General features: G+C 36.7%; 1 protein-coding gene across 14 annotated transcripts in view; it reads right to left on the reverse strand.

The window, feature by feature from the left end:
• PAN3 (poly(A) specific ribonuclease subunit PAN3) overlaps positions 1 to 19,728 on the reverse strand; it is a 118,624-nt gene that overhangs the window by 45,722 nt on the left and 53,174 nt on the right. For 8 of the 14 annotated variants that reach the window (XR_012056495.1, XM_072930389.1, XM_030274792.4 and 5 more), the window contains 7 exons: positions 19,539 to 19,640; positions 11,769 to 11,934; positions 11,267 to 11,354; positions 5,266 to 5,405; positions 4,387 to 4,516; positions 1,440 to 1,504; positions 613 to 751 (listed from right to left, as the gene is read on the reverse strand). Coding sequence is in view for 13 of the 14 variants with exons in the window: in XM_072930389.1 (XP_072786490.1) it covers positions 613 to 751; positions 1,440 to 1,504; positions 4,387 to 4,516; positions 5,266 to 5,405; positions 11,267 to 11,354; positions 11,769 to 11,934; positions 19,539 to 19,640 (830 nt within the window). In the remaining variant the exon portion in view is untranslated. The remainder of the gene's footprint in view (positions 1 to 612; positions 752 to 1,439; positions 1,505 to 4,386; positions 4,517 to 5,265; positions 5,406 to 11,266; positions 11,355 to 11,768; positions 11,935 to 19,538; positions 19,641 to 19,728) is intronic. The other 6 variants (XM_072930426.1, XM_072930419.1, XM_030274819.4 and 3 more) reach the window with 2 other exon arrangements.

The raw sequence follows: 19,728 nt of genomic DNA on the forward strand, positions 1-19,728 counted from the left end.
TGCAGTTCTTAGAAAACTGCAAATAGCTTTGTTAAGTCAACCTTGCAAAACAAAGGGCTGGAGAGGCTAGGGAAGTTATTATAGAACTGGACTTAACATTTTAAGTCACAGAAATTTTCCAGCACTGTCCTGATGGCAAAGATTTTGCACAAATTTCTTTTGCAGTTTCCCTCCTGTCTCCTACTTGAGTCAACACAGTTTAGGAATGGATCTTGCCTTATGACCATCCTTTGTGAGAACAACCAGCAGAAACCTCCCCCAGTTAAAGGAGCATTATGGATCCTTTATGCTGTGTTGAAAGACCAGAGTAGCATAAAGGGACCAGCATTGCTTATCCACATAATCAATGCATTCTAGGACGAAAAGTTAATATTGTATCTCACACTATATTAACAAATTTTTAATATTCATGTACTAGTTTTATTTAAAATATCCATAGATGTTGGAATATTAGCTTAGTGAATACATGGTTTTAATCCAAAATGGGGAAAATAACCACCAGCTAAGCCAATGGCATTAATTAATGGCACTTCCACTGCTTTGCAGTGGAATACTCTTTTAAAGAAAGCTAACCCAAGCAAATGTGCAAAAGCTAACTGAAGTACAGTGTACCTTGTTAAGACATGAGATAATGTGACTGAGGTCAATCCAAGGAGTACCCGCTTCTGTCACCTGATGGAAAAGGTGGTCTCGAAAGAGCTTTAGTAAATACCTGTCTCCAGTTTCTGACCACGTTGGGTCCTTCTGAAACCTAGTGAAAAACAAATTCTCATATTAAAGCTCAGTAAGTTAAGTAAAATCAAACCCCACAGATATAAATGACACTTCAATCTCAGCTGAGTAATCTTATCACGCAGCTAATTTACCTGCTATAAATTGCAAACAGAAGATAGCACACACAAAAGCTTTCTCAGCTGTTTGAGCACCTAAAGCTAATGCCTTCCAAGAGCCACCAAAAATAATGGAAGAAAGCAAAAATTATCTGCAACAAGTTTACCACATAAAATACATGTAGAAACCTGCATTATAAACATAATTCTAAGTTTATGCAAAAGGATGGAAAACAGACAATGAATACTTCATTTTGATGTAGTTAGTGAATAAAAAACAAGGTGAAAACTCACTAGCTTAAAACCACTATCTACATCCTTTGCTTCAGTTAAAGCAAGCTATGGATTTCCTCCAAAACTACTGCCACTCACAAGAGAAACCATACTAAATACAATGAAACAACTTTGGCATATCTACTTGTAGCCTTCTCCTGCCTACTCAAAGTTTTGGTCAGAGTTGCTTATCTGATTTTTCTCAAGGCTTCTTAAATACTCATTTCTCCATGGGCAAATTTGGGGGGAAAAATTTAGCTTAAATTTATGAAGGATGAAAGTGCATTGCAAACTGTGTTTTACATACTCTAAACCACAAAAACAAGTATTTCTTACTCTGGCCTCTCATTGATTGTTCCCAATTTTGCTAGGAGCCTAAACAACCTTCCATTTTGCACCTCCTAGAAAATGAGAAAAAAGTTATTAAGAGTCTCTGAAACAAAATTTAGATGTTTACTTGCAAAAGACACATGGCAATAATGCAAATGAAGCACTATTACTTACAAAGACTTATTTACTCAGAGAAGAAGGTATCATTTTTTCACACAGAGATCAAATGTACTATGTATCAGTAGTCCAGTGCTCATTTTTAGCACTTCAAATTATAATGTGAAGATTCAGCAACTAGTAATAGCTCTCTGTCCCAGCACAAACTGGACCAGGCAATCTCTTTCTTTTTGGAAATATAAGTCTAATCTCCTGCCACCCTATACAGGAATGCTAAAATACAGTAAGTTAAACAAGGAGAATATGGGTTTTTTATATATATATATACACACACACACACAGAGGTACCGAGATATGCAGAGGTATGCAGTACACCACCTTATTTCAGGTAAAGATGAGAAGAAACAATCTACCAGATCTGTTTTTCAGAAATGCTTTGTAGGCCATTATTAATAAATATTTAGCAACAATACCATTGAACTCAAATGATAATTGCAAAAATAATTTTGAAACAAGTTTTTTCAAAGCAGTTCAAAGTCTTAAAAAAAGTATAAATGCTGAGTCCATAAATGACATACATAAAGCAATGACAATAAGGTCACACAGAGGCAGAACATCAAAATTATAGTTGCTTAGCACACAACTGAAAAGTTGGTTTAGCTTGTTTTCTCACACCACTCAGGATGCAGTAAAAACAGTAACATCCCAGCTTACATTAAATAAAAAAATTAATTCACAGTGTAAATCAAAGTTGTCAGGAAAAGATCCTCTCTAATATTATCGACATTCTCCAATGGCTCAGGTCTACAACATTATTCATGTTAAGATGCATCTAATTCCATGCATGATCATACTGATTTCAACTGAATTCAGTCTGGAGTAGACTACTGTGCACAGCTAGGTAAATAAAGTGGGTCAAGGTGATAACAGCCTGACCTTGGACAACGTTTTGGTTGCAGAGTTCTATTAATAGTCTAAAACCACACTGGAGACCAGCTTGTACCACAACAGTGGCTACACTTAAAGAGACTGACATGGAAAAACAACCCTGTCCAGCTAGCCAAGGTCTACTATTTGGTCTAACCACCAAATTTATTTTTGGCATGTGGTCAAATACTCAAAAGCCAAAACTACAAATGTCTTAAGTTCACTGTCTTGCAGATTCCAGTGAATGATGACACAGCTGAACAACATCACAGGCACTAAGTCTCCAAGAGGCCTCCCAGCAGACCTAGGAGCCTGTAAGGAGGGAGATACTCTCCACAGGTCTTATAAACTGAGGTTTAGACTGCGATTACATCAATATGATGAATGTAAAAGTGAGGAAGGAAATTAATAGCATAAAAGGGTTACTGCTGTGTGAAAAGTGAGTGCTACGAAGATATTTACTACATATAAACTACTTCCTGCATCAGAAGTTCCTAAGCTACAGATGACTCTGTGCTTGAAGAATATGAGGGGAAAAAAAACCCCACACAATAGTTTTTTTCTAATACTCCCTCTAAAGCATGCTTTGGGACAAAAATGAACACAGGGCACCAGACTAGACTTAAGGGATACTGTATCTCTGATGTCAATGAAGGGGATGTCATAGTATGAACAAGTTACAGTGTGACAGCTAATTAAGAAGTGGCATTTATCACTGTCAGTTAAACAGCTATTGCCAAACCGGGGGCTGAGCAACAACTTGAATTTGTAGTACCTCTGCCACCTGCCAGTGATAAGCAACTGCTCAAGCAACTGCTAAAGATAAAGAAATTTTAGTGCTGATCACAGGGCAATCTCCATCTTTGCTATGGGAAAGAGTCCATCTGCCCAGCTTTGTGCAGGCACATAGGCCACCCTAACAACAAATGATCTCAAGCATCTCTGGAGAAAAATTAGTAGTTGATTCTGACAAAGTGGGCACCCAACATCTAGAGGTACAACAGATATTGCCCGGCTCTTCTACAGCCTCTTGCTTCTGATAGATTTCAGCATCTTTCATCAAGGAGGAGAAAACTGTTCTCCAATAGGACAATACTGGAGAAATCAAGAGAACCGAGTCCATCAGAATCCCAAACACTGGCCCTACTATCTCTTAAAAAGTTCTCAGTGAGGGGTTATAATGGAGCAGCATCACAGAACTTGATTAAATTCTTGTGTAATACCCTATCCCACACATTTTCAGGGCCAGGAAAGCATTCCACAATGTATCTCAGTCCTGCTAGAAATCCTGCTGTCAGTTGCTTCTGACTAATAGACACTCCTTCCTGTCGAACAAATACACTCTGACTTGATACATAGTACATATGTCCTTTATAGCTAGGCACTTGATACCTTGACTCAACACCACAGACCCCCACAGCAAGAGTGCACATTTAGGAAAGCTGAACACGGTATCTCCATGAATTAGAATTCATTCAGAAAGGAAAACATATGAGACCAGGGACACCAAAATCCAAACCTAAAAATGTATGGGGTTTTAGCACACATTACATGATCTACATGACATACATATCCCTCTTTATACAGAATGCTAATTTTAACCATGCTATAAAGAACATAATTTCCCCAAAACTACTGGTTGAAATGAAGATGCTACTTCAGTTAAAACACAGCTGAGGATATCTTAGAACTAGGAATTCTTGAAGCTTTGAGCTTCCGAAAGCCTGACCTTAGAGTTGTCAAGTCTTCAGGCAGATTACTTAGGTTAATAAACAAACAGAAGGAAAAAAAAAAAAAAAAACAGAAACAGGAACCCAGAAAACATTCCCTATTAAGGAATACCCTTTTAAGGTACAGCTCTAGGAATACTGACTACAGATCTTTCTTCAGGAATTACTGCATGATTTACCTTTGCTAGGTCTTCTTCTATAACATCATTTCGCATCTGAGCAGCATCCAACTGAGTATAGAATCGTGCACCAATCATAGGCATGATATCGTTTACACTGCGAAGTCTGTTTTGGTCAGTCAGCAAATACCTGCCAAAATAACCCAACCACCAAAAGATTACTTTCTGCATATGCCAAACATTATATTCCATTATGATTTTATAACTATTTAACTTTTTGTATTTAATACACAAAGTTGACAATTGTTATGTTTTTCAGAAGAAGATGCCATCAAGAAAACACAATTAATTTGCAAGTATTCGAGATACAAGACAGGAGCATACTTTCACAAAACTGTGCAGTTCACTCCATGCAGACAACAAGAACATACACAAAAAGAGAGAAGGACGAAGTTTCAGATGGCAATGCAATTGTTTTTCAAATGAGGAAAGGAGAAAAGACTTCTACTTTTCCCACTCAGGCTGCAAGGGGGAAAAAGGCTGACTATATTGAAACAACACAAAAAGAATATGCAACCAGAAAAAGCTAGCACTCAACCTTTCAGCCAAAAAGTCAGTGCGCCTGTTTCTCAGTACCTTGTGAAACTGTAAGATAAGACTAGCATACTGCTATTGCAGAGAACATGCAATGAAGCCCAGTATTGAAGACAACCTAAAATGCTTGTTCTGTTTACACTCCTAATTCTTACTAAGAGCTTTAACAGCATTATACAAAAAAATTTATATCAATGTTTAACACTGCACTGACCATGAAGGCAACTCAACAGCAGTAGATTTATCTGTAATCGTTCTTGCATTGAAAAATACCATTTGACTTTTGCATTTGTATACATAAAAAGTACTGCATTTGCCTTTAAAAGATTTATTAAACAAACTTACAAAATCAGATTCTTCAGATCAGAGGAATAGTTGATTGTCACCAGTTCCATTGCTTTCTGCAAATTCTCTCTCTGAATTCCTGACAAAGAATTGCAAGCCAAAGCCAACACAACTTTCCCCAGGGAGATCAGATCTGCTTGCTAGTAGGGAAAACACACACAGGTAAGATTCTTAGTATAGATAAATACTACCTATGGTACTAGATGGTGTTAAGGAGAGACAGTTCTTCAATAACCTTAGAAGAATTTGAGCAACTAAAGTAGTATTCAAATCATAGTTCAATATGATTGTTCAAGTAGTTAAAATGTACTGAAGAAAATCTGTCCTGACACCTAACAATTTTTAAGCACTATATTTATCTTTGAATGATTAAAATTTACCTATTTTTAGCTTAAGGACAGTACCAGAGAGAACTGTGTACTGAGCAGAAGCTCTGTAATGAGGTTCTCTGAGCCACCCACCTGCCCAGTCCTGACAAGTCAAGGAGTTGGTGGCAAACAGAACAAGTCTTCTCAATATGTAGAAATAAAAGGATTATTTGTTAAACTGAAACCAGCATTTTCTGCATTAGTATCTTTTCAATCTAGCCATCCAATGTGAATTCCATACTGGGATCCATTCATCTACATTATATTACCATTTTAACAAATTTCTCAAATATTTTTATCTCTGATGGACAGTGTGAAAAGATCTGAACTGTGCAAAATAACTAGACAGGCCTGTATGGCTGCCAAACCAAACAGCATCGTGTGTTATGAAGAAACCTTTGCATTACAAAACACTTTTGTTAAAAGCAGAACTGCTCTTAAAAGACAAATGCTGGATATAGCCTGCTTTGCTGTAACAGAAAATTCTGCCAGTATTAATAGCCAGCCATGAGAAATGATGAAAAGCTGTAGAAGATAGGAAAAGTTGAACTGATTCTTTCCATGGAAAGGCTTTCAGCTGCACACAACTTGGCTAAACTTAAAAACACCTGCAGCCTTCCATGCTGGACATGTCTCAGAGTGAATTTAACAGTCAGCTATAGATATGAAATTAGAATTTTGCTGAGGTTTGGGGGATTTTTTGAGAAAATAAGATATTTTTACAAAACTAAAAACATAAAAGCTACTAGTAATTGAGAACGTCAGTTCCATAGCCTAGAGCAAGGCCAAGCCATTTAGCAGAGAATGCAGTCATACAAGGAATCCACCTTCTGTCATTTCTGTAAGAAAGGCTAAAAAATCTGGCAGCATTAAAAGTTCTGGTTAGAATTTGGCAGGTTTAGAAAAGCACTGTGATAGTGAACATGCCACAGCCCCTCACAGCTCTTCCACCCAGAGGCATAACCACACCTGCTGCCTCTGGCTGCAGTAGCTGAGCAGAGCCTTCCCTGAAGCCACATCTCCCAGGTGCTGAGGGGAAGGGAAAAATACCAAACCTTTCCAGGTCTCTCAATGTCCCTGCTGTTCCTATATCAAGTATGATTAAGCAGCACATTTTGAACAAGGATACACAATATGTCAGAAGTTAAAACGTGTATTATAAAAGCATAATGAAGACAGAAACAGGATGTGCAAAATGAGACAAATAAGGACAAAGTGGTTGAAAAGGAGGTGGGACTGGCATTTGCTAGACTATTTCCTAAGCAACACAGAATTTCTGAGTATTAGCATTCCTTTTTCCTTTAGTAAAGAGATGTTAATCAGAGCAATAAACCCTTTTTTGGTGTGAACTTGCTTCCACTAACAAGTAGTGAATTTCAGCAGCAGGGAACACTGCTAGAAGTCTAAACAGAGGATTTTTGCTGGCGCAGTTATCTAGAAACGTGTATCACCTGAGACAATGTCATTTTAATCATTATTTTTTTCTCCAAGAAGTCTTGGAAGAAATATGCATTTGTATTAACCACACCTGTACTTCTTTCTGCAGTTCTCTACTTTACACTTAATATCTTTCAACTTTTAGTCATTCATAAGGATATATCCTATATAAATTCTGTATCATCACACATCCCTGAGACACTGAAAATATACAGGCAAGATCCTGTGAAAATTCTGTCTTCCTTTGCACAGGTGCTTTCATAATACAGATTGCATTAGATTTCAGAAATTATTGAGATAGTCTTACGTTTAACATCAGACAGGAAATTTTAAATTTGAGATTTGTGGAGTTTTGAGCATTTGACTTGCAACCTTAAAATTTTCTTTTTTCACAAATTACATCTACCAGAAGAACTGGAAGAGAGGATGCAACACCCTAATGCGCCCCCAAACACACAGTTTTCAAATTACAGCCAACAATTAGCTTGTTTTAGGCACAAAAGTGGCTTGGATTCATCCCACTTATTTTAGGAACTTCAAGCATTCAGTCAAGAGACTGATCAATTTAAGACACAGCTGTAATTCTGTAAGACAATTCAGACTTTGAGCCAGCTGAACTGGTCTCTGGAGGCACTTCACTATTCATTGTTAGCTGAAACCCTGAAAGAAAATGTTATCACAATAGCCAATGTTTTAAGTTTTACAAGAGCACAAAGGTAATATTCTTCCCGTGTGACTGAAGAATCAGTATATCACAAGCTGGAAAGATCCCATAGAGTTCAGGACTTCTGAAAATCAGATTACTGTTTTAGAGGCAACTAAACTACCATCTGCTGACCCACTCTATCCAGTCAGACAGGGTACATGACTTCCCAGGAGCTGGGTTACACCATTCTTTCTGTAAGGAAGCAATCCAAATATGCCTATTAAGTCCTAACCTGTCTTCTGAAAATACCAGCATATTCAGCTCCTACTGCTCCTAGGCAAAGAAAGGTTAAAGAAGGCACACAAGAACTACTAGACTTCTTTGCAGCAGAAACACCAGAAATATATTTTTCTGCATTCCTGTAGTAGCCTTGCTAGAGCAAGGTACAGATCTATATTAGGTACAATCATTTCCTTGCTTATACTCCTTGTCATGTTTGCAAGTTCCTATGGATCACGTAAATTCCTTTTGCCACAGATCTGACAGAAAACTTCTGCTATGGTAACTATCAACCATGACTATGAAGTCATACTAAGTTGATTCTTAACTTCAAGGAAAATCTTTACACCTTCTAAGCACAGGCAGCCTTTTGTTCAAAAATGCACCTTGCATGCAATTAATAACCATTTAATTATTAATTCAATTCATAACTGTAACCTGTACCAACTTACTTTTTTATCTCTTGAAAGCTTTGCCAGTAAGAATTTTATCAACATTTAGTCCATTGATAGAGCTATTAAATAGCATTCACTAAAAACCAGCACTAGGGGATAAACTCAGAAAATTAATGTATCCCTATTACCAAGTCAATTTCAAGCATATCAAATGAGTAATTCAAATGTTAATTGCATAGGTACCCTTTCTTATTTTTTTGTATTAAATAGGTATGTGCCAAATGCCCTAGAGATACCTCAACATTTTATACACTTGATTTTACCAGCCAGACATGTAAGCTATTCAAATAGAACTTTCTTTTCAACAGGATCCAATTTCCAGAAACATTTTGAAACCAACACTACTTTTTATTTTGTTTTGTTTATCCTGATCCACTGCCATGCTTGGATCAGTATCAGCTCATCCATACTCCAGTTCTGCAGATTCACTTAAAAGGATAAGTTCTGGAATTGTCCTTAAAAGGACCTCCAAGTTCCTACATTTTGGTGGGTATTTTAGAGTCAATATTAGCACTTGAGACGTCTCTTCAAACTAGTTTATTTAAATTTGGGGAGGTGCATGTGAAAGTTATTTTGGTTTGCTAAAATGAAAATATTTACTTTAAACAACAGTAACCTTTATAGCCCTTGTTAAAACAGTAAAACTTACATTCTTTTATATTTGTAAAGGGAAGGACTTACATTTTATTCCAAATACAGAAATATTTATTAAACCTTTTTACTGTTTCCTGTATCACCATTTACCTTTCCCATCTGTACCTTGCTTTATGACTGACATGACTGACACAATCCTTATGGACTGCAGCAGGGCAGGAAGTCATGTGCTGCAGTTTATCCAGGTTTAACCCCTGGTTTTCAATGCAAATGGCCATTCGTAGTTCATTTACTTCTTTTTAGTTTCCTTTATTGTTGCCTTTATGTAATTCTTAAATGATCATAGAGATTAATGCATTTAACACAGATTGTAGAGAGTGTCGTGGTTTGACACGGGAAAGAATTGCATTCCTTTTACATAGCCCCTCACTGTTTTGGCCAAAAATCTTTCTTTATATTAACCATGGGAAATAACCAGAAAATAGCAAACCCTAACAAATATAGGTTTCTCCATTGAAGACAACAATAAGGAAATGCATATTAGCTGGGCAGTAAACCAAGAGATAACCTACATTTTTAACAGCCACAGGAGTCCCAGAGGAATTCAGGAACTGGGTCATGGATTGAAAGGAAAAAGGATGAGCAGCTGCTGTTATTTTGTAATTTTATCTGGCTAGGGCAAACATAGGAAGAACATGAGAAATGACTCCTAAATTTCAAGGAATGGACCCAGTCTGGCACTTCTTAAGGAAGAAAATGGGAAGCGAAAGCCTAGTCCTTCTAGAAAAAGCAACAAAAGAAAATGCCATACTGTATTTACTAATTGCAGTTTAGATCTTCCAAACTAAGTATTTAGGAGTATTTATTTTCTGGTTTAGCAGAGCAACCTAGACAATTTGAATATTAACAACATATAGAACATAAAAAGCCATTCCCCCTAAAAATAACTAGGCATTATCAAGCAAGTCAGCTGCCATGTGTTGAGCTGCTATGGTGGTAAGTGCTTTTGACAGACTTGTGTACCTGCAAGTATTTTTAGATTTCTATCTTCAAGAATTTTAAATGTTTTTCTTTACTTGAATGTCATAATATCTCAGGAGGATCCCTTTCCAAGCTGAAATTAAAATAGAGAAGTACTTAGAGTTAAAAAAAAAACCCTCTCATTACATTTTTAGGCATGGAATCCCTTACTTACATGTATTATCATCTTCTCTCAGCTTTTTTCCACTAAATTATTACCAAAAGCCCACTGATACATAGCTGAGTGTGTGTGTGTGGGAGCGTGAAATCCTACGGTGTACTCCTCAAAGTGCACTGAAAACTGCTTTACTGCATCATTAAAAAAAAAAAAGTTATGTTCTAGGACTCCAACAAGCTAGTTTCCGCTGGCCAAAGTTCAAACATTTCAGTTATTACTTAAAGACTTTGAATAAGCAGTTCTCACAGTGAATAAAGTCAATTAATGAAAATAAATTAAATCGAACTCCCTACTGTAGTCTTTCACTCCCAGTACAGACAGGGCATGTGATGACTGCTGAAGTAATGTACTTTACCCTGAGGGGAAGTTAGGGAAAGAGGCACTCCTGTACACAGTGATGCTCCAGATGACTGTGGAACAGTTTTTGTTAAGTCTAAAGGGGTTCTTCTTAATTCAGGAATTATGCAGAGTCCACGCTTCAGAGAACACCAGGAGAGCACGGAAAAACTAGGAGCCCAAAATAAAGATACACTAGAATCTTTTTGGCATGAGGAGAGGGTCTAAATGCAGTTAATTAAAAGATCTTACTCCTCTCAACAGGTATTCAACACTTATTTATTTATGTTAAAATCACAAAAGACAGAGCAAAATCTATTACTGAATCATTATTTTTTATCTCTACCACTAAATGTAAGATTTTTCTTCTCCACCCTTTAGAAATTTCTATTTCCAGTCTTTTCTGACTTAAGTTTGTTAAATACTATAGTTCAACCTGTGCGGTGAGATTGCTGAAATTTTCGAGGCAGAAGATATCAAAGGGAGCATTTACATTTATAAATTACAAGCAAATTTGAATAGTGTATGGGAGAACCAAGACCAAATCAGAAATGAAAAAATAAAGTCATTTACAGATAGATACACTGGACTACAGTTTAATTAAAGTACTTGTCTTCCAAAAGGAATCACACTGGTTTGCAGTAATCCCTTTGCCAAGCCACCAACCTAACTGGCCGTGTTGTCATACCTGAAACTGAGCCATTAATGCCAGTGGATTATTTTGACTGTTGTCAAATGTCAAAACGTCAAAGATTCCAACACAATTAACTCGTAACCTTTAGGAACAAGAAAAGAAAAGGAAAAATTGCCATTAAACTTTATTGGTTACTCAATTTTCCCTCCAGCATTCATTGAATTGCTTGATATGATAAAAGTCATCAATACTTAGCAAATTTGTATGCATCAGAAAAGACTGATTTTACTATCTGATAAAATGCACAGACAGTATTCAGTTTACAAATAAATCAACAAATTCCTAAACTGACAGTAGTGGGTCTGATCTGTAGTTTGAGGATAATGTATAAGTCTTCCCAAAATATGTTATAGAAGACCTCTAAAAAAACAAAGTTACAAGCATTAGCACACTGCATCAGGCCATTTGAGAGAACTTAGTAGCTCTTTATGTATCAAGTGCACAGTCAGCAGCTGCCAGGAACACGGAGCACAGTGAGACTGAATGCTTTCTTTACCTTGTTTTGCCTGTTACCAGAATCTTCGTTGGATCCATAACTCTACACGCCAGTCCTGCTGTGTGAATGGTCCGCAATGCAGAGCTGAGCTGCACAATATAGGCCCATATCAAAGACTCTGGAAGCAACCCTGCATGCTGCCGTGGCAGAGGCCCATCATGCTGACCTAGAACCAAAACATTGTGAGTGTCAATAGAATGCTGCTGTGCAAAAAGCAAAGTACAACATCCTGAATTATACTCACATATGCATTTCATTTAACTCTTAATAGTCCTTGAAACACACATCTATGTTGCTTTAAAGGTGAGTTTGGATGAGTTTTCTTCATTGGTTGGTTTCACATGTGGTTTTTTGAAAATGTTGACAATTCATTAAGCATTATTATTTTCATGCTCATATTCAGGGAAATTATGTTTGAAGTTGAGAATGAGCACTGATTGGAAATTGCTCAAAGTAGATGGTACATCAAAATACGCAGCTATTTCAGAAGTAAAAACACCAACATCCTGAAACAAAGAGTATGTACCGCAATAGCTCCAACATTTTACCTCCTTTATTGCAGGTAGGCTTCCCAATTAAACATTTTCTATCATCTAATAAGAAAAAGCGAACAAGCTAATTTCAACTTACATAAGCAAATCAGACAAAGATTTGGAGGCTAAACATCACTGAACACAGCTTCACTTATGTTCTGCTGTGACACAGCTCCCTGACAAGTCATCACTGCATGACCCCTATTCCATGGGTCATAGTAAAGAAATGCATTATTCCCCTTCCAAATGGATTTGTAGTTCTCCTTTCAAAAGTAAAACTCAATCTTTGTAAACACAAACTCAAATCTACATTACAGTTTGAGTAATACTGAGTCACAGATGAAAAAATGAAGGTATAGATAACAAATGTTAAGTATGATGTGTGCAATTCAAGTAAGCTGGCATTGTTTGCCTTGCACAAAGTTGAAGCAGAAGAAAATACATCCAGAGTAAAACAGAACATCTCAATTTTACAAACCACAAAAGATATTTCAAGAGGTTGCCCAAGTACTGATCTTGCTTATTTTGAAACCATTAATATCATCAGTATTAAGTAAAATCATGTAAGCATCTGATTGGTTTAGCCATGAACTGACTGCACTCTTCAATAAACATTTATTTCTTTTTAGCTTGATTTTTTTGTTTGTTTGGGGGTTTTGGGTAGTTTTGTTTTTTGTTCTTGTTGTTTTTTGAGGTTGGGTCTTTTTTCCCCTTTTCCTACACGACCATATCAACATCTGTGCATTTCATCAGCAAGCATGTGTATACTTGCATACATATGCACACACAAAATATATGCACAGTGAAAAAAGTGGAACACATTGCTGATAACTTTTTACTTAGAAATTTTACTGACTTTGTGGTGATGGGCTGGGAATGTTACAAGCTTTTAAAATTTCAAAAATTACAAAACAAAGCTCAAATAGTTTGCTTTCCAGGTTTAAGGTACTTTAGATTATGAAAATCAAAATGCTGACTCCTTTAAATAGCAATAAGCTTGGCATGTCTACTGGAAGTTGAATATAATGAGATATTGTTTGTTTTTCCTGGCCCCCTGATGAATCATTATGCAAATCACTTCCCACAAAATCATCATTCCAAGTCTCATGTAGCAAACTTTTCCCTCATAACTCTCCTTCAGAATGACAAAAATTATAATATAAAATGACTGACAAGATACAATCTCCTGTACTAGCTGAGACTCTCTTTACTACTTGCTGTAGAATGCACTTTATATCTAGTGAACAACAACATGAGTAATAAGTGTAACATGGGTGTGTATGGATACTGTAAGAAAGTCACATCTGTACAAAGTAAGTCCAGAATAGAACTGTTGCTATCATATCCCAAAGAGAGAGAGAAGCTGAAACTTGGCAGTTATTTTTGTGCATGCATAACAGCACCTGCCCTTTGATTTTCAAATTAAGGCAATGTAACCAAGAAAATATCCAATGTACATTGAAAGACCAGAGTTCGACACAGCTTCTCCTCATCTGTCAGAAAATCTCAAGCAACATTATTTTACTACTGGAAAATGTTACTTGAGGCTACAGCCAAATCTAGGCTGCTGCTTTCACACCAGTTGGCTGCACCCCACATTCACATATGCTAAACATACAAACTAAAACATGGGAAGAATCAGCTTTGAAATGCTCTCTTACATATCTATCTGTTCAAAATAAGCATGATTAAAAGCAGTTCGGTTGGCTCAATGCTGGCTATAATGTATGTCCCAAGAGGCCCATAAGACCCATAAGACAGCACTTGAGCAAGGACCCAAGGAGATGAGACCCAAAAGCTTGCTCTTCAGGAGTAACACACAGTTGGAAAGCTTTCCAAACAGTGCTGAACACAAGGAAAAACATCACAAGAATATAAGTAAACATTACCCAAGTGATCAGAGTATTAGTTGAAAAAGTGGCTTTTTAAAAGAGATTTCACGGTTCATTTGCAAAGGCTTCCCACCACAGGCTGAATCTATGGTCACAACAAACAAAATTTCAGACTGTGTTCTTCCCATCTACTGCATGGCAGATTCACCTCTCCCAATAATTTCATCTCTGTGATGTAGAACACAGTCAGTAATGGAAAAAATTAAAAATTTAAAACCGGCTATTTCAAAAACACAGGTTATGCATTATTTTTCCTTGCCACATTGGGATAAACATAAATAAATAAAAATGCTGACACTTATTTTTAGTTCTGTGGTATGCTGTTGACAACAGAACAAAAAAATTACCCTCTGTACTGGTGTGCATGCGTATATTAAGTTTTTTCTAGTTAAGAAAAGCGTTCAAATGAAATTCTGTTCTCCAGAGCAAGTATGAATACAGGAATAGTCCTGGGGTGGGAAGTAAGACCTAGGAACACCAGCAGTAGGACCTGTTTGACATCATCAGGGACCTGAAAATGTGCTAAGAAACAGCAATTCTCACACAATTATGAAGGAAAAAAAACAAACAATGAAAGATTCAGCAGTTTACTAAACTGAACATCTCAGGCTTGTAAACCAGTCTTTTACATTTAGAACTGTGAATTGTTCAGTGTTTACTTGGTGTTCCTAAGTTAAAGTACTAAAAAGAAGATAAATGCAGTAGCCTTCATCTCTCCTTCAGGGAAACCTGGGGTTTGGTTTTACATTTCCCAGTTTTCAATATACAGAAAGGTTCTGAACTATTAAAGCACAGCAGTATTTTTGTGAAAATTCCAAAGCTACTGAAAATTCAAACTTACTTTGAAAACGTTGCAACTTTTGGCAAAGGTATTTTAGGATAATTATTAGTCACATACTTTGTCTTCAAAAACATCATGCTGACTTTCACTATTCATATATTCTTACTCTTCATCATACACTATTCATCTAGTCATCACACAATTTATTTACTTTTCAATGGAAGGGGTATTTTATGAAAAAATATTTGGCACATGGTGATGCAAAAACTGTAAAGTCAGCAGTGAAGTCCATTTTTGCGCATGACATACTACTACTAATGTGTCAAAAGCAAAAGCAAGTCAAAAGATAAGCAAGACCGTGCTTATCTTTATCAGAAAGTACTTGTTTGCTGAAAAACAGAGACTGTGCTGCTGAAAACTCCTACTAACAGCATGTACACCAACATTTAATTGCTCAGTGCTTAAAAGCAGACCAAAGGACATAACAAAGGCCTACTTATCTCTGCCAACCACAAACACTCATCAGGACAAACCTTTCTGGCAGCTGTCAATAGTTACTGTTAATTTCCCATGATTTTCTGGTTGTTAAGTTTTAAAGTACATAAATTCAGAATTTGGTTTACCGTTCAATTATTGGACTGTTAAGAGCAACATTTCAGTACTTTTGGGTTAATTTGCTAATGCAAAGAGGAGGAAATATAAGGAAATAATTTTTGAGGAAATATAAGAAGTGAGTATAACATAAGAAGAAACTTTTCCAATAAATATACTTTGAGTAGCAATTAACTGAAAATTCAGATTCCTGATTTTAAAACGTGCAAATTTAGTAAAATATGACAGAACAACATTAGATTATCACACTGTACATCTGAAGGAAGAATAGGCATCACTGAATAAAGAACACAAGCAATTCTACTGCATTCAGAAGTTAGAGATATTAGTTTACAGTATAAAAATAAATGTTAGCTGCTATTTTTCTCCTCCACACCAAATCTCTAACAAGGTAGTCCTGTAACAGGGTCTGTAAATAACATGGCAAGAAGAAAACACCCAAGACTGACCACATTGACACCAGTGACATGCAAGACAGCCATGTAAACCATAATCCTCATCTTTTAACTATCAAGGTCTCATGTTGCCGACTGAAGTGTTCAACATAAATAAGGTTGCATACCTGAAATCAAATTCTCTGAGTTCAACCTTTATAAGCAATTGTACTAATCTGGGCCTCATGCTGCAGAGTACCCAACTTCCATCCATTCCCCTGCTTCTCTTGGGAGTCTCCTCTAGGCAGGCAGACGGCCAAGAAACTCTGTGAGGGGATGGAGAAAGGATCCGTGAAGGCAGGCAATTCTGAGAAATCAAGTTATAGGTATGCAATCTTATTTTTCTCTCTTAAATTGCTCCTTCTACTGAGGACCAGGCTAGAAAGCAGAGTTATCAAAAAAAAAAAAAAAAAAAAAAAAAACAACAAAAAAAAAAACCGCAGAGATATGCAGAAAGATCTAGCAAAATTTGGGAATTCAGGTGACTTTTCCTCTAATTTATCTACTGAAAATATTGAAAGAGCAGGATAACAGTCAGGAGACAGTTATCTTCCCTACATATTCCTGTAAGTTCTGTTGCAACAACTCATTTTAATTAAGTAATACTTTGGTTTGAACAGACATTGATGTCCTATTTCTAACTTCCCATACTATTCCTCCTTATAAAAGGAAGCTGAAGTAGGGAAAACAAAGGGTCCAGATAACCCATGAGCCTGTTTCAAAGACACACACACAAAAATCAGCTTGCCATGAATATTGAAGTGTATAAACATAAACAAGTAGAATATTCTATTAGCCTCCAGTGATTTGCAGCCCAGAGGTAAATATCATCCCTATGCAGTCCCCAGATATTTCTCAACCATGAGTAAGCCCATTTCCGCCTTGAACCTAGGCAGATGTCTACAATAATCCGTGAAAGTTCCATGGCTTAATTATCATTACATAGGTTTTGAATTTGCTACCTGTCTAGTTTCATTGGTAAATCCTTGGTTTTAGGCTGGAAGAAATAATAAAGTCTTTTTATTCATTTCTTTGTTATTCCAGATGATTTTTCAGACCATATTCCTGTCATTTTTAACCCATTATAGTCCTTTCCATCTTTAAAAGCATGAAAACATTATTCCACTCTGCTGCTCTTCATACAGCTGTTTCACAGTTTTGATAATCACCATCACCTCATCTCAACTTTGCTGCTCTTCTACACCCTTCAAAATGCATGAGGAGTAACACAGCTACAGATAGGAGTCTATCAGGCACATACATCTTGAATACAATGTCTAGCATTTCACTGCCCTTTTTTTAATAAGCTACATCAATCTACTTCCAGCTATTCAGCAAGAGGACTGTATTTTCTTCAATCTGCTTAACTGTGGTCCCACACCTACCACTGAGCAGCAACAGTCACAACAGAGGCCATCACTTCATGCTTAAAGCTAGTTACATTTTTCCTTTGATCACGTTGGTTTACATTACATCACCTGGTATGTTATCAGTAGGAGTTCCAGTCTTGTAAGATCCTTCGGCAATCAATCACAATTGGCCTTTGTTTTTAACAATCCAAATAATTTGGTGTTACCAGCAAACTTTGACAGACCATTTATATTCAGAGCACACAAGTGAATGTGTTAAGAAATACAACTCCCAGGACATCTTCTTGTGAGACCCATCAGTGATCTTCATTGTTCACTCTTTCTGTTTCCAATATTCTAACCAGGCATTAACCTGAGAACCTTCTCTGACACGTGATTACTTAGATTCTTTTAAAGACTCTGTTGGACTTCATTGAAAATTCCAAGGTCTTATCTACTGGATCTTCCTTTAAAGAACTTTGATAGACTAATGAGACATGATTTCCCTTTAGAGGATCATAACTTAATTATTTTCCAGTGTGACAAAAGAATGTGTTCCCAAGAATTTTGTTGTAACTTTTATTATTTTACCTAAAACAGACATCATTCTACTATGATTCTCTAGTGAGATACAAAAACAGAACAAGGAGTGATTCACATGGAAATCGAAAACCTTGACTGGGAAACGCTCAGAAGTCTAGTCCTGCACGTAACAGTAATTAACCTAGCAGTAGATCTTCCAGTTTTATCTCACCAAATTAGTTTTACATCAGGCTCATTGAATCTGTAATTGCACTCTGATTTGCCACAGGATATGACACATCAAACTAGGGTTTCCTCCATCTGAGATACTACCACCAAAATCAGTGGTGGAAATCAAGTTCCATCTCCACTTATAATGGTCAGCTCAGCACAAAGTCAGTGGGAATTATGCAGTATATAAGGTATCCACAAGTCTTTCAGTGTATATAAGGTTTTCTTCAAGCCTTTGAACACATTCACATACTACCAAACCACTATACTCTGATGCAGAAGATAGCCAAGTGAAGTTCTAGGTCTCAGCTTTTGAAAGAGTTTGAATTCACAGCTAAAAGCTCTAATTTCAAAAGGTACAAGAAAGAAGAAAGCCTTAGCTTCTGTTTCTCTTCATATGCTCACAGCCTAAAGACATTTAGGGAAGAGCTTCTCTAATTAAAAAAACCCAAAAAAAAACCAAGCCATGTCACAGTCATCTGGTTATTCTTAGTGCTGGATGTAATTTCAGGACTGGTCCTGCATCAAGCAAGAAGTTGGTCCAAAAAAGCTCTGCAGGGTATTTTTCTACCTTAAGTCTTTATGTGATTCCATTCAGCAGTGATCACCTCTCTTTCTCAGCATGGCACTGTTTATGTTGCAAACACCTGATTGCAGTTTGTAAGACTGCAGGGCTCACAAATTGGTTCCAACAGGAAGAAAGATTGACAGCACACTGTTTTGGAGAGGAAAAGGCTTTAGCCACAAGCATATGAGCTCTGCTGGGCTACTTGCTGAGCCACAGACCATTCTGTGACAGATCTCATCTAAGAACATTGACGTAGTTTTAGCGACTCCATTGAAGCTATGTACAAACATCATAAAAAACCATTCAGACCTAAGATGTGAAGTTGGTGTATGAAAAGAATATGGTACAGGGATTTTTCAATTCATTTCTTCTCTTAACTAGTACTTCACATTTCCAATCATCAAATAAAATACTGTCTAATTATTCCTCATAATACACAGTGAGGAAAAAAACAGAAAGGTAGGACACCTAAACAGTAAGCATCAAATTGGCATAGCATATCTTTTGAATTTTGGAATCATCACCATTAAATGTTAGGTGTTACCTGGTGACAGACCTGCAATAAGGACACCAGAGCTCATGGCTCCCAATTTTGTCCCAACTTACTTTTCTTTCAAAGAGCTGTAATTCCCTTACATGCTGACATCAATTTTATACTTATTTGATAATTTAAAAAAAAATTTACAAATAGGAGGTGAAGAAGAACTCTCTCATATCAATCAGCTTACAGTATGAAAGAACTGACCTGCCAAAAAATTAAGGTGAACAACTATTTGTGACCAGATGTTTACTGCTGAAGTATTGGAAACAGTGTATAGAAGTATTATATCATAGTGTGGTTTCCTTACCCCATTTCCGTTTTGTAAAATAGGAATCAGCACTAGGGTCATTGAAGTGTCTGCTCATCATAGTCTCCCCTCCAGCATGAAAATCATATGCAAACACTAAAGCTTAAAAATAGAAACAGGTGATATTTACTAACTCAAGCATATTTGGAAAAAGCATCAACACATCAGCTGGGGGGAGGGGCAGTGGGAA

This window comes from Taeniopygia guttata, chromosome 1, assembly GCF_048771995.1.
Source record: "Taeniopygia guttata chromosome 1, bTaeGut7.mat, whole genome shotgun sequence".
Classification (NCBI taxonomy): Eukaryota; Metazoa; Chordata; class Aves; order Passeriformes; family Estrildidae; genus Taeniopygia; species Taeniopygia guttata.